Source organism: Empidonax traillii, unplaced genomic scaffold (assembly GCF_003031625.1).
Source record: "Empidonax traillii isolate 1590-97213 ecotype Southwest subspecies unplaced genomic scaffold, ASM303162v1 scaffold3555:size20028, whole genome shotgun sequence".
NCBI classification, from domain to species: domain Eukaryota; kingdom Metazoa; phylum Chordata; class Aves; order Passeriformes; family Tyrannidae; genus Empidonax; species Empidonax traillii.
Window position 1 is genome coordinate 7679 of NW_020958748.1, and position 8999 is coordinate 16677.

Sequence of the window (8999 nt, forward strand, 5' to 3'; positions counted from 1 at the left end):
TTGGGGATGGGTTCTTAGCTTGGGGGTCCTGTGGGGTTTTGGGGGGAGGATCCTTTGAGGTTTTGGGTGTGCCGCGGGGTTTCAGGAGGTCCCGTGGGGTTGTGGAGGGTGCTGGGGGGTTCATGGGATGTTGGGGGTTCCATGGGGGTTAGGAGAATCCCACGGGGTGTGTGGGGGGATGTTCCGGGAGGTTTTGGGGTCCCCCGGGCTCTTCCCACCCGCGGGGTCGGGGGCGTCGCGGTCCTCCTGCCGCCAGGGGGCGCTGTGTGGCGGGGCGGGGCCTGGCCGCGCCGTCCCCAAGGTGCACCGCGCGCCGCGCTATATAAAGAGCCACACCGGAAGTGGAGGGTGTGGAGTGGCGGCGGCGCGGGCGGGAGCCGAGTGTGGGTGCGTGGGTTGTGAGTGGGGCGTGTGAGGGTGTGAATGGAGCGTGTAACGGGCCGTGTGAGTGTGTAAGGGCGTGCGAGGAGTGTGAGAGTGTGCAGGTGAGGCGTCAGCCCCCTCCCCCTACACGTTGATCTTATTCGATCGGCCGGGCCTGGCCGGGCCGAGATGAGAAGAAGGCGCCGCGAAGCCCCCGGGGCGCTGTGCGGCTGGGCCGGGCGGGATGAGTCGATCAGATAGGCGAGGCCCAGGGCACGGCCCGCGGCCCGTGAGCGCCCTGCGATTCTGACCCGAGCCCGCTGCCGCGGAACCCCGAGGGGAGCGGCGGGGGACGCGGCCCTGCCCCGCTTCCCACGGCCCTGCGAGGCACAGGGGCCTCGCCCACGGCCCCACAGGGTCCCTGCGACACGGCAGGGACACCCCGCTGTGGCCTTTGTGGGGACACGGGGATAGCCGTGGGGACAGGGGACAATGCTGACCAGGAGATGGACACGATGCTGACCAGGGGATGGCCGTGGTGACAAAGGAACAACCACCACGGTGACAGGCTGATGAGGGCACAGCCATGGTGGTGACGAGGCCATGATGGTGACCAGGGACAGCCACAGTGGTGACAACAGAGTGGCCACGAGGGGACAATCACAGTGGTGTCCAGGGTACAACTGTGGCAGTGAGAAGGCCACGGTGGTGACCAGGGGACAGCTGGCACTGCCAGGAGGAGCAGCCGTGGTGGCCCTGCTGTGGGGACACTCCGAGCAGGGGACACTGTCCTGGGGTGGCTCCGTGTGTGAGGTGACACTGCAGGCAGCGTGGGACACGGCCACTCCCTGCCACCGCATCCCCGGGCCCGGGCTGTCCCTTTGCTGCTCTGGGGACACTCGTGTCCCTTCCCCATGAGCGTGTCCCCCGTGCCCGAGGTACCTGTGCCACCACAGACAGAACTGGGACCCCCCTGTCCCTCTGTGTCCCCTCTGCTCCCATGTCACCAGTGTCCCCTTAGACCCCCTTGGCCTGGTGGCCCCATGACCCTCTGTGTCCCCACCTCAGCTCTGTCCTCTCCCTGTGTCCCTCGCATTCCCATATCCCCTGTGTCTCCATGTCCCCCCTAGTGTCCCCATTTCCCTGTTTTCCAGAACGTGTGTGTTCCCTCCGCTTTTGTCCCCTCCTGTCCCCGGGGCTGGCCCTGCCTCGCGGAGGGGACACGGTGGGGACACCACTGTACGTGGGGGGACCCGTGAGCCTCACGGACCCCGTCCCGGTGTCCCCCCAGCCCCGGGAGGGTAATGGTGGTGGTGGTGTGACATCCCGGGAATGATGCTCGGGGCGGGGCCGTTCCCGGAGTACATCCCGGGGGGATGCCCGTGGCTGTTCCCGGTGCCGGGATTCCATTCCCGGGGGTACATCCCAGGGGGATGCCCGATTCCCAGGAGTACATTCCACGGATGACGCTTGGCGCCATTCCCGGCGGTTCCATTCCTGGGGATGACTCCCCGTGCTGTTTCCATGGAAAACGCTGCCGATGCCGATGCCCGGCATTTCCGGGGTGTCATTCCCGGGGGTTCCGTTGTGTCTCTGTTCCCGGTGCCGTTCCCATCACTGACATTCCCGATGCCGACTCCCGTTCCCGTGGCTGCCGTTCCCGGGGGCGATGCCGGGGGTCGTTCCCGGTACCATTCCCGGCGGTTCCGTTCCCGATAGCGGTGCCATTTCTGGGGGCGCCGTTCCCAGTACTATTCCCGTTCCCGGTGCCGGTTCCCGGGGGCTCTGTTCCCAATCCCGGTGCCATTCTCGGTGGCTCTGTTCCCGTTCTTGTTCCCGGGGTTCTGTTCCCGGGGAGGACGCAGGTGCCGTTCCCGTTCCCATTCCCGTTCCCGTGTGGGGGGCGAGCAGGTGCCGTTCCCGGGGCGGGCTCAGGTGCCGTTCCCGTTCCCATTCCCGTGCGGGGAGCGCTCGCAGGTGCCGTTCCCGTTCCTGTTCCCATTCCCGTTGCCGTGGGGGGGCCGCGCAGGTGCCGTTCCCATTCCCACTCCCGTTCCCTTGGGGGCCGCGCAGGTGCCGCCGGTGCGCGGGGGGCGGGCGGTTGGGGGGGCGGGGCCGGTGCCGGTGCCGCTCGGGCCGCGGAGCCGCCGCCGTTGCCGCCGTTGCCGCCGCCATGGCCGGAGCCGGAGCCCGAGCCCGGTGGGCGCCGCTGGCTCTGCTGTGTCTCGCTGTCACCGCGTCCCCGGGACGCGCCGCGGAGCAGCTGCACGTCTGCAAGGAGGTACCGACCCCGGCCGTGGCGGGGGGCACCGCCGGGAGCCCCCCCAATTCCCTATACACACCCCCACCCCCTCCCCGGGATGTGAAACGGAGCCCCGGAGCGCGCGCGGGGGGGGGGGGGGGGGGGGGGGGGGGGGGGGGGGGGGGGGGGGGGGGGGGGGGGGGGGGGGCACAGGGAGGGGACGGGGGGTCCCGGTGGCACCGGGGGTGGGGGCACAATTGCGGGAGCCCCCCGAATTCCTCCCCCCCTCCCCCCATGGGACCTGAAACGGAGCCCCGGAGCGCGGGGCGGGACAGGGAGGGGACGGGGGTCTCTGTAGCGGGGGGGGCTGGCGAACCCTTGGGGAGGGAGGGCCTTGCCAGACCCCGAGGGTCTCCTTGGGGGACCCCAAGTGGTGTCACCCCATCGCTGCCCCCAAATCCCAACCCCTCCCACACACTGGGGTGGCCCCAAACCCTCCCTGAGCGCTGTTGATGGGGGTGACAAGGACAGGCAGGGGGGGACATTCCCAGCGGCCACGTGCGATTCCCAGCCCGGCACGCGGTGGCCAAAGTGTCCTGCGAGGAAGAACCAGAGGGATCTGTCACTCGCTGGGCTCTGCCCGCCTTGGGGACAGCGGCTGAACCCCCAGATCGCCTCCCTGGGGTGTCCCCCCGCCGTTCTCCCCCTCCTTCCCCCCCCAGACCTGCGGCTGCTTTTTAATCTGGGCCAGGAATGTTTTTCGCGCCGTGATCCAGTTTTTTTGTCCGTGTTCCGCGATCCGGAGCTGGGAACAATAGAGCGGGGCTGGCACCTGTCCCCGCCGGGGACCGGCCCCCCGCGGCGGGAGGTGTCCCCTGTCCCCCCCTGGGGACAGCCACTCCCCTCCCGGCCGGAGCAGGGTGACAGTGACGCCTCGGGGTGCCCCTCCCTCACCCCCCAGGGCCGCCCCGGGGCTGAATTAGGTCAATTTATTTAGATTTAAAAAAACCTAGAAAAGTTTAGGAAGAGAGGGAAGAAAACCTTGTCTCCAAGGGAATCCCTCGGGAGCGACAGCGACGGGGGCTGCTCAGAGCTGGGGTGACCCCCTGGGTACCCCCAGGGTGGGCAGGACCCTCCTCTGTGCCCCATGAGGGGCTGGGGGTCTCGGTGCTGCCCGAACACGGGCGGGGGGTGCTGCAGACACGTCTTATCCCCCCCTTTTCCCTTCCACCCCCCTTTTCCCCCCTCCCCATCCCCCTTTCCCCCTCATCCCCCCCTTTTCCTTCCCCCCATCGCCGCCGTTTGCAGCTGACGGGAACATCAAAGCGGTTGTTTTCCCATCAACCTGCCACGCTCCGGCAGCCGCCGGGAGCACAAACCAGCGCGCTCCGCCAGCCCGGGGCTGCGCGGGGGTGGGGGGCTCCCCCTGCACCCACTGCCCGCCCCCCGGCACCCCCTGGACCCCCTGAACCCAGTGTACCCCCGTACCCCGACACCCCAGAGCTGTGCGGGGGTGGGGGGCTCCCCCTGCACCCAGTGCCAACCCCTTGTGCCCCCCTGTACCTGCCGTGCCCCGGCACCCCAAAACTGGGTGAGGGGCTCCCCCCTGTACCTCCTGTACCCTGCAGCCACCCACCTGTACCCCCTGGACACCCCAAAGCTGTGCGGGGCTGGGGAGGCTCCCCCCTGTGCCCCCCGTGCCCCGACACACCAAAGGCCATCCCCTCCCCCAGCCCCGTCCTTGGCCGTGCCCACGCCGCGTCTGTCCCCGGTGTCACCTCCCCGGTGTCACCTCCCCGGTGTCACCTCCCCGCCGGCCTTGAGCCTCTCCCAGCCGGGCACAGCCGGTGGGATTTGGGGGGTGGGAGGGGGTGTCACGGTGCCCCCGCTGTCCCCCAGGACACCCCGGTGTTTGAGGAGCCCCGCGTGTCCCCGGCTCGAGCCACCCCAAGGCTGTGACGCCCGCCCTGGTCCCCAAATCCTGCACCCCCCGAATGTCCCCACCACGAGGGGGATGGGTACAACCCCTCCTGGGGGGTACAGGGTTGAGGGGGCACAGGGTGGGGGTACAACCCCTCCTGGGGGGGTACAGGGTTGGGGGACACAGGGTGGGGGTGCAGCCCCCGTCAGGGGCAGCGCGGGGGTCCCGGGGCAGCTCCCCCCGTGCTGTCCCTGTGTCCCCCCGTCCCCCCCCGCAGTCCGAGTACCACTACGAGTACACGGCGTGTGACAGCTCCGGGGAACGCTGGAGGGTGGCGGTGCCGCACAGCCCCGGGCTCTGCACCGGCCTGCCCGACCCCGTCCGCGGCACCGAGTGCTGTGAGTGCCGGAACGGTCGGGACAGCGCGGGAAGGGGGGTAGGATGGGGTGGGAATAACTCAGATGGAGCGGGTGGGGTGGGAATGACACACATGGAGTGCCTGGGATGGAATGGGAGAGCAGGGAATCACACCAGGATTGCGAGGGAGTAACGGCCACGGAGTGCCTGGGATGGGAGGGGAGGGGTGGGAATCACACTGGGATTGGATGGGGATAACACACATGGAATACCGGGGATGGGATGGGATGGGATGGGATGGGATGGGATGGGATGGGATGGGAATCCCACACCCGGAGGCATCAACTGTGGATGGGGATCCCAACCCCCCTAAACCTCGGGGGTGCCCCCTCTCCGTGCCAGGCCTTCCCATCCCGCCCGGCTCGGGCAGCACTGCGGCTCTGGAGCCAAACCCCGTCAATTGGGAGCGTTTCCTTTGCGGGACGGGCGGGCTGGGGGATTCCCCTCCCGGGGAGGGCGGAGCTGAGAGGATGGCGAGGCTGAAGCAGCCCCTTGGAGCGGGGCGGGGGGTGATTCCCTGCGCTCCCGCTTCCCGTGGGCAGCGTTCTCCTGCAAGGCGGGCGAGTTCCTGGAGATGCAGGCGCAGTCGTGCCGCCCCTGCGCCGCGGGCACCTACTCGCTGGGCACCGGCGTCCGCTTCGACGAGTGGGACGAGGTGCCCCGAGGGTTCGCCAACGTGGCCACCAACCTGGAGCTGCAGGAGGGGCCCGGGGACCCCGCCGGGAACTGCACCGGGTGAGGAACCGCCGGGGAGAGCGGGAAAACGGGAGGGGAAACAGATGTGGGATGTGGCACCAGCAGAAGCACCTGGATGGGACAACGGGATGGGAAAGTGAGACAGGAAACCGGGATGTGGCACTGGGATGTGACTCCCATGGGAGTCCCCACAGCACCCAGGGGGGTCCTCCCAGTCGCACCAACAGCCTCGGAACCCTCCCAACCCCTCCTAGTTCCACCAACAACTCCCAAACACTCGGGTTGTCCCAACAACCCCCAAGCCTCCCAGTTGTCCCAACACCCCCCAACCCCTCCCCCCGTGTCCCCTACTCCCTCCCTGCTCCCCGGGGACCCTCCTGGCCGGTCCCACCCCCCCATTCCCGCCTGGGGCTGTGCTGTGTCCCCCCCCAGGTCGACGTGGGTGCCCCTGGGGGACTACGTGGCCTCGAACACGGACGAGTGCACGGCCACGCTCATGTTTGCCGTGAGCCTCAAGCAGGCGGGGACCGTCACCTTCGAGTACATCTACCCCGACAGCAGCATTGTCTTCGAGTTCTTCGTGCGTGCCGGGGGCCTGCGCGTGGGGAGGGGGCTCCTGGGACCGAGGGGGGGGTCACCCAGTCACATAAGGGGGTGCTGGGGCCGTGTCGGGGGGCGCTGGGGGCCTGGAGGGATCTCTGGGGACAGGGGAGGGGACCTGGGGACAGGGCGTGTCCCTGGGGTCAGGGGGGGCCCCTGGGGACAGGGGGGGGTCTCTGGGGACAGGGGGAGCCCCCGGGGACACAGAGGGTCTCTGGGGACAGGTGGAGGTCTGTAGGGACAGGAAGGGGTCTCTGGGGACAAGGGGGGTGTCCCTGGGGACAGGGGGTGATCCCTGGGTACAGGAAGTGGATGTCTGGGGATAGAGGGGGATCCCTGGGGATACAGAGGGTCCCTGGGGACGGGGAGGATGTCCGGGGACAGGGAGGGTGTCCCTGGGGACGGGTGGGGGGTCTCTGGGAACAGGGAGTCTCTGACCCCGCCCCCGCAGGTGCAGAATGACCAGTGCCAGCCCACGGTGGAGGAATCCCGATGGATGAGAACGACAGAGAAGGGCTGGGAATTCCACAGCGTGAGTGGGGATGGGGGGAGGGGCACCCCGGGGGTCCCGGGACCCTCCCCTGGGGACAGGGGTGCTCCACGGGGAGCAAAGAGGACGGGGGGTGATGGCAGAGGTGCCACAACCGACCACCCCCTCTCCCCCACGATGGTCCCAACCCCTTCCCTGGCACTGGGACCCCCCACCCGCGGCACCCACCCCCCCCCATAGTCCCCGCCCCCCGGCTGGCAGCAGGACTCCCCCCGATCCATCGGCCCCGTTGGCAGGTGGAGCTGAGCCGCGGGAACAACGTGCTGTACTGGAGAACCACCGCCTTCTCCGTGTGGGCCAAGGTGCCCAAACCGGTGCTGGTGCGGAACATCGGCATCACAGGTGGGTGGGGGCGGCCACGGAGGGGCCCGGGAGGTGAGGGGGATGTCCCACGCCCCCCCTCTCCCCTGAGCCCCCTGCCGTTCCCAGGGGTCGCGTTCACCTCCGAGTGCTTCCCCTGCAAACCCGGCACGTTCGCGGCCGCGCCCGGCTCTGCCTCCTGCCAGCCCTGCCCCGCCGACACCTTCTCCGGGAAAGGGGCCACCGCCTGCCAGCCCTGCGAGCCCGGCACCTACGCCGGTGAGCGGGGGCACCCCGGGGTGCCCGCAACCACCGGGGGCCGCTTTAGGGTCCCCCCGTCCCCCTGGTCTGGGGTGGGAGTGGGGATGGGGGAGCAGGGGGGGTCGCGACATCCCCTGGAGGGGACGGGGTTGGGGTCCCTTTGCAAGCCCAAGGTCTGCACTGGGGAGAGGGGACACGTGGGGGTCCCCACACCCACCGGTGGCAGCTTTAGGGGTCCCCTTGTCCCCCCCTCAAGTCGGTGCCCCGGGGGGAGGGAGAGGTGATGTGGGGGGGACAGAGGGGACCTGCCTTCCCACCTGTGGGGACAGCGTTGGGGTCCCTTCCGGACCGTGACACCTCTGCTGGGGAGAGGGGACCGCCCGGGGTCCCCACAGCAGAGCGGGCGGCCTTGGGGGTCCCCTCGTGTCCCCCCGTTGTGCTGTGGGGGTGTCCCCGGGGAAGGCGATGCAGGGGACAGGGAGGACCCGGTGTCCCTTGGCTGGGAGGGGGGACACGACCCCCCCGCCGTGTTGGGGACAGCGTTGGGGTCCCCCAGCCGCTCACCCCCCTGTGTGTGTCCCCCCTCCCCCGCAGAGCCCGGCTCGGGGTCCTGCAAACCGCGCCCCCCCTGCACGGACAAGGATTTCTTCTACACGCACACGGCCTGTGACGCGGGTGGGGAGGTACTGCGGGGACCCCCGGGGTGGTGGTGGTGGGGGGGTGTCCTCCCCCGCCCTCTGCGGGTGTGTCCCCCCCTCACCGCCCTCCCCCGCAGACGCAGCTGCTGTACAAGTGGGCAGAGCCCAAGATCTGCAGCGAGGAGCTGCCGGGGGCGGCCCGGCTGCCGCCGTCGGGGGGGCGGTCGCGGTGCCCCCCCTGCAACCCCGGCTTTGCCAAGGGCGCCGGCGGCTCCTGCCAGCCCTGTCCCCGCGGCTCCTTCTCCAACGGCTCCGGTAAGGCCGCCCCGGAGTGTCCCCAGGGGGTGACAGGGACACCCCGAGGTGCCGCAGGGAGGGGGTGCAGTCCCGGGGGCAGGGCTGGCCCCTCCTGTCCCCGTCATTGTCCCCAAGGGGTGACCGGAGTCCCCAGAGCTGCCGGGGGGAAGGGGCTGTCCCCTCGTGTCCCCATCACTGTCCCCAGGGGGTGACCGGGGTCCCCAGAGCTGCCGGGGGTGGGGGTGCCACCCCGGTGCAGGGCTGTCCCCTCGTGTCCCCAGCCTGCCTGTCGTGCCCGCCGGGCACGGAGCCCGCGCTGGGCTTGGAGTACAAGTGGTGGAACGTGCTGCCCCCCAACATGGAGACCACCGTGCTCAGCGGCATCAGCTTCGAGTACAAGGGCATCGCAGGTACCGGGGGGCGTGTCCCCTCCCTGTCCCCTCCCTGTCGCCTCCCGGGGACAACCGGGGCCCCACGAGCGCCGCCGTGTCCCCGCAGGCTGGGAGGTGGCCGGGGACTTCATCTACACGGCGGCCGCGGCCTCCGACAGCGACTTCATGATCCTCACGCTGGTGGTGCCGGGCTTCAGGTGAGGGGGTGTCCCCTGGTGACGGGAGTGTCCCCCCGATGACACGAGTGTTCCCTGGTGACAGGAGTGTCCCCCGGTGACACGAGTGTCCCCCGGTGACGGGGGTGTCCCCGGGGCCGGGGGGG

The 8999-nt window shown here is 70.0% G+C and overlaps 1 protein-coding gene and 1 non-coding gene across 2 annotated transcripts in view; both read left to right on the forward strand.

Annotated features, from left to right (window-relative positions):
* The first annotated feature begins 375 nt into the window (after positions 1–375).
* Positions 376–678, forward strand: LOC114072592. Its single transcript, XR_003574205.1, has one exon.
* A 1844-nt stretch (positions 679–2522) lies between these two features.
* LOC114072591 (UPF0577 protein KIAA1324-like) overlaps positions 2523–8999 on the forward strand; it is a gene marked incomplete at its 3' end in the record, with an annotated part of 9825 nt that continues 3348 nt past the window's right edge. The window contains exons 1-11 of the mRNA XM_027910468.1: positions 2523–2644; positions 4804–4924; positions 5486–5678; positions 6072–6219; positions 6691–6771; positions 7026–7131; positions 7219–7368; positions 7945–8033; positions 8126–8303; positions 8567–8695; positions 8784–8874. Of these exons, the coding sequence (XP_027766269.1) occupies positions 2537–2644; positions 4804–4924; positions 5486–5678; positions 6072–6219; positions 6691–6771; positions 7026–7131; positions 7219–7368; positions 7945–8033; positions 8126–8303; positions 8567–8695; positions 8784–8874 (1394 nt within the window). The remainder of the gene's footprint in view (positions 2645–4803; positions 4925–5485; positions 5679–6071; positions 6220–6690; positions 6772–7025; positions 7132–7218; positions 7369–7944; positions 8034–8125; positions 8304–8566; positions 8696–8783; positions 8875–8999) is intronic.